Source organism: Pinus tabuliformis, chromosome 8 (assembly GCF_031772625.1).
Source record: "Pinus tabuliformis cultivar Carrire ecotype Pingquan chromosome 8, CPIR1, whole genome shotgun sequence".
Taxonomy (NCBI): Eukaryota; Viridiplantae; Streptophyta; class Pinopsida; order Pinales; family Pinaceae; genus Pinus; species Pinus tabuliformis.
The window spans coordinates 1,250,911,469-1,250,917,139 of NC_142294.1; the positions used below are offsets into that span (position 1 = coordinate 1,250,911,469).

General features: G+C 36.4%; 1 protein-coding gene across 1 annotated transcript; it reads right to left on the reverse strand.

Annotated features, from left to right (window-relative positions):
• Positions 1 to 1,471: 1,471 nt before the first annotated feature.
• Positions 1,472 to 4,844, reverse strand: LOC149239913 (increased DNA methylation 1-like; the record flags this gene model as incomplete). The annotated part of the gene is made up of 11 exons (XM_089370006.1): positions 1,472 to 2,100; positions 2,190 to 2,330; positions 2,720 to 2,813; positions 3,005 to 3,061; positions 3,194 to 3,258; positions 3,340 to 3,585; positions 3,799 to 3,855; positions 3,949 to 4,006; positions 4,275 to 4,345; positions 4,462 to 4,561; positions 4,726 to 4,844. Coding segments are annotated over 11 exons (1,122 nt in total), but the record flags the coding sequence as incomplete, so codon positions are not given.
• Positions 4,845 to 5,671: the final 827 nt, after the last annotated feature.

Consider the following 5,671-nt stretch of genomic DNA (forward strand, 5'->3'; position numbering starts at 1 on the left):
CTATGTTTCTTTCTCGAATTAAAGTAAGAAGAGAAAAATCTCTTTAAAAAATAATTTTTTTTAATCATATGGTGAATCTGATGCCATAGCAGGTTAGTGTACTCAATGAGGTTTGAACTTCAGTGTCTCAAAACTTCACTCATGTGACTTACCATCAAACCACACATTATTATACTTTAAAAAAAATATTATTTACATGAAAAGGGGAAATGAAAGGGGTCAACCTTCCAAATTGAAGAGAAAACAAGGGCAGCTGCGAGGCAGCGAGTCCCTGCATTAAGTTAAGAACAGGGAGCTGGGCAGATAGCGCAGTGGAGAGACAGTTGCAACTTCAAGCAAGCAATATTTCAATAGTTCCAAGTCTATTGAGCCATAAATAAATTGGAGCAATACTTCCAAGTCTATTGAACCTATATTAAAGAAATTAAAGAGACAGTTGCAACTTCAAGCAAGCAATATTTCAATAGTTCCAAGTCTATTGAGCCATAAATAAATTGGAGCAATACTTCCAAGTCTATTGAACCTATATTAAAGAAATTAAAGCAATATATGGGCACTGTTGAATCAAAACAGTATCCAGCCATAAACATATAACATATATTATCCCGCGTATTCTTGCAGTGGGTGTAAAAAAAATGTTTCAAGTGGATATTAAGTCAATTCAACTGATACAAGAGTCCAAAATAAGAGTTGCGAATAGTTACAACAACATTTTCCAGTTGCAGGATCAGATCAATCTCTGTTTTTAGAGAGAACAAAATGAACTATAGAGAGATGAATGATCCCTGATCAATGCATTGACATCTAATCAGTCCAAAGAGCAAGGAGATCCCCCTCCTAGATAGGAGGTCCACTTGAGAGCTCTGTTCCTTGAAGATGTGGCAGAAAGAAATCGGATTGAATCATTCTTTATAGCTTAGATTTGCAAGAGCCAGTGGGATAGTGAGGGGACAGTTTCACTGCAAAGAAAAACAAGAGAGTTTAGAGAGTTTTGTGTAAGATTCAAATTCACATGTTATTAAAATAATTGAAAATTTGCAGTTCAGGCATGCAGATATAAATTAGAACATTTCCAAGAACCAGATTCAAAACAGCATGAAGAATTAGAGACAGAAGAACCTTATGCATACATGGACAATAGAAACACAAAAAAGAATAAATGCTCCTTGCTTACCTGCTGAGAAGCATCGCTTAGCTCATGTTCTAGATCCTGGAAAACCTTGTCTTCCTCAACATTTGAAGAAATCAGTGCTTATTAACAGGCATTTTATCAATTAGAAGGACAACTTTTATGAAAGCAGGCATTGGACTATGTGCTAGGAATTCAATTATGAAAACAGCACAAGGCATATAGGCACAAGCAGATTACAAATTATCGTACTAATCAATTGAAAAAAGATCTTGGAAAAGTACGAATCCCACAGAGCATCTTCAACCATATGCCATATGCGTTAATAAGGTACAAGGCACATGACCACAAACAGATTTTCTATTACCATACCAAGCAATTGAAGAGGTTGAAAAAGTACAAATCCAAAAGACCATTTATGTTCAACCATATGCTGGTTGAGCCCTGTGACTTGAGCTGTTTGTTTGTGTCTCTGCCCTTAGATTGACATTATCAATAGATGCAATGCAATTATATTCGTACTTAAACCTGCCCATTGTATTTACGTCAATTGAATTCCTCATGGCTTGCCAAATTTCTTGCCGGTCACAATACTGTAAACTCTTCATGAGATAAATGTTTGCATGAATACAGTCAAAGCACACTGCTTTCCTGTGCAACAGAGGTAAAGGCTCCACTAGAAGGCCGTGATCCATATGGTGTATGCTCTTTTGAGCAATTAAAATCAATGTCTGCACAAACCTTTTCATATTTTTGGACCATTAGTATCCAAAATATCCAAAAAAAAATGGCATCCCAACTCGCTATGTCATAACATCTAGCAGTGCCAATGTCATCATTCAGAGATATTGAGTTCACTAGAGACCCTTGTCTGGAGCACCACAAACACTGCTGAACCTTGAACATGGCTTCTCTAACTTTGAATTGCCTTGGAAAGACATGATCTGTAGATCTTTCCTGTACTCATCAAACTGCAAGTAAATAGTTACAGTTAGATTAGACGTCAAAGATAATTTGCAAGGCAACTACATGATATTGGAAGTGATAGTTTGGCACAGACCTTGTCCTCTGACATTTCTGTGAAGCCAAATTTGCTTATCCAGATGGACTCAGCTTCCTCCGCAGCAGGCAACACCAGATTTTCAACATTCAAGAATCCAAGCAGCCTCTCAATACATGAAAATAATGACTGAAAATAACCCTGTAGAAAATTATCCCTTGTCATTCATACTGCTTTCTTTCTGTCCGTTACAAATTCTAATTCTTTCTAGCCAATGATGGTTTGCTAACAAAATAATTATTCAAACAGAATTGTATCAATGAAGTCACAAAAATTCAAAAAATTCGGACAGCATAACTAATTTCAATCATAGACAAACAAGCATCCCAAAAATTTCTTGGCTAAGTGGAAAACAGTCCAATAAGGACAGACAGGCAATGGAGAAAGTGAACTACGCTAAAATAGCAGGATAAGCTTCATGTCAAAACAAGTAGTAATTGGAAAGGTTTTTCATCTCTAAACCAAGTTGGGTGTACAGGAAAATTTGAGAATAACATGATCAAAATAAACCCTCATGATCAAACAGTCACCTGTCCTTGACTTCTCGGGCTAGTAGCAACAAGTGGTAACTCTGCAACTTGCCGTCCAAAAATTCGAAACACTGCAGCTGAAATCACTACTGAGCTGCAAATACATAAGAAAAATCACATATTTGTGAAATAAGTACTAGGTATACACCACAGCCTATAGGAAATAAAATATCATAATTTCAGTATCACTCATAAGCAAAACTGATCAATCTTTTAGAATTGAATATTTCAGATACTAAAAACACTGCATCTCAAAACACCAAAAGGAATTCTTAAAACACTTACTCTGCTGTCAAAACTGCACAATACATCCCTCGAAATTCCTGAGCCTTCATGCTTTTACTGCAGAAGAAATGCCAGTGCACAGTTTCAGCAAGAAGGACTTTCCAGTATCAAACATACATACTGAAATCCAAAGGTAGCCTGTTAGAAAGACGTTACAACAAACAAATATATGGGAAGGGGCTCAATCACCTGTAGACCATTGAAGGGATTAAATCTCGACCTGTCACAGTGTCAATTATAGGATCAAAGCATTCCTGCCTCAAAAGCATAACAAGTTAGGCATATCAACCAATTTTTAAAATCTTCATTATATATAAACAGGCAAACATACTTACAGCAAAGATAGCAGCAGCCTCTGAAAGTAGTACCCTACTGTCAGGGTCCCCTGTTTTGGCATGAAGAAGCTGCCAGGATATATTGGCACTAGAAACTTCTTCCAGACCCTTATCACGTCGCTTCTTCATCAGCTCAACAGTTATAAAAGAAGGTAGGCTTTCTGGTCCATGTGAAACCAATTTTTGCAGTGCAGAATGAATTTTTGTACAATCATTGGAGCAGAACCATTCACCCTCTGGCAATTCCTGTTGCACATAAAAATCCCTATCAGGATTAACACAATAAAGTAACAAAAACGCTACTCTGTCAGATACCTAAACTGCTCAGAATTCTTAATTAAAAACCAATCCTTTGCATCAAAGAAATAAAACAGAAAGTATTTACAATGAAAATATCCTTAAATTGGTTAAAAGAGTAGCATTTCTCATATGGAGTTCAGACATAAGGATTTGACCTACTTTTAAATCTGCCATGCCCCGTTCTCTTAAACAGCCAACGTGGAACTCCTTCTCACACTGACCATGCAACATATGATAATTAAGCATTCACTACTCAAAACGACTAAAACAAACAATATGCAACAGCATGAAACAGGAAAGTATCTGTACTTGGTCACAGAGCATAACAGTGCGATCCCCAAATGCCCGTTTATCGAAATCATGAAGCCTGAATCCACATCACAAACATGCACGAATAGTGTTAGCTCATATTTGTCTGTTCCAAAGGCACTATACAGTATAACTATAATGAGAATGAGCATCCTCATCTATTTTGAATATATGCTTATACTGTAATGGAATCTGAGACCAAGTTGCTTAAACATCCATCCAGCCTATATACAAGAAGCTATGTTGTTAAGTTCCTCAAACACAGTAACCAAAAGTGAGGTTCGCAATTTGTTTAGGAAGCATAAGCATAGAGAAAGAAACTGTACCAGAGTCGAGTGACAGGACCTTCAGCTGCTGTGCAATAAGAATCCCTGGATACAGCCTGCACTGCTCCAATCTGCCATTAAACATGAAAGCATGCCATGAGACCTGACCCCTTCACAGAGAAACCAGAAGAATGAAACTGCGAATGAAACTGGTGCCCTGTGTGACCTGTGTAGGAGACGAGCGAACCGAACGGGGTTTTGGGCACGGAGCTGTTGATATTGGGGACTCTCCTGAGCCGGTAGGCGGACACCTCCCGCCATGCAACCCTTTAGCATACGGCCGACACCTGCAAAACAGCAAGCAAACCGACACCTGCAAAACAGCAAGCAAACCTTAGCATATGTATGCCTGTTCGCACATAATACGAATTAACATTAAACATTAACGAATTAATGTTAGCATTAAGAGGAAACCGCTGACGGTCAGGGCCAGTTCATTGTGCGTAAATACCAGTTTAGGCTATGGTCCGGCCTCTTCCGCCTCGGGAAGAGGCCAAATAAGATGGCGAACGCAAGCTGAACTCCAAACTTTAGAATATAACTGCAAATAACGCTAAAAAACCTTGCAAATTAATGCTAAGTGCCCTCCGAACGGTTACTATAGTCCCTGCCGGATGCCAGATGGCAGGGACTAATAAAGAGATATCAAGGTAAAAAATATTTTCTCAACCATGAAAAGCTATTTCGAAAGCTTTCTCCTAATCAAATTAATTTTTCAAATTATATCTAAAATTATGTAATGTTTTTGTAATATAAGCGTCGCTCATTTTCCAAAGAATTATTGGTTCTGACTGCTTCAATAAGTGCTCCTATAATTGTGAGAAACGTAGTTTTTTTAATTTGGAAACGGGTAGTGGCGTTAATATATAATTTCTAAAAAGGGGCTCAGTTTTTTTTGTATGGAGGGGTTAATTTAAAAATAGTTTGCTTACTATTATTTACATTAATAATATGCGATGTAATTACTTACCGTGAATTTCTATTACTTTTATATTTTTATGCAAGCTTCTTCAACTATTTTGTAGTTAAAAAAAATTCCTTCTAGTGACCCTACAAAGTAAATTAAGAGTGAAAATACAATTATACTCTTTCTATATATATATACTCACAGCCTGTCAATTTTATATCATAATAAGAATGATAAAGTAAATTAAGAGTGAAAATACAATTATACTCTTTCTATATATATATACTCACAGCCTGTCAATTTTAAAGTAAATTAAGAGTGAAAATACAATTATACTCTTTCTATATATATATACTCACAGCCTGCCAATTTTATATCATAATAAGAATGATATTTTAATTTTAACGGACTATTTTGTAGATGGATTTGATTTTTAAAATTTAGATAAGGCTACATACTTTATTATTCTTTTAAATTTGAAATTGTAACA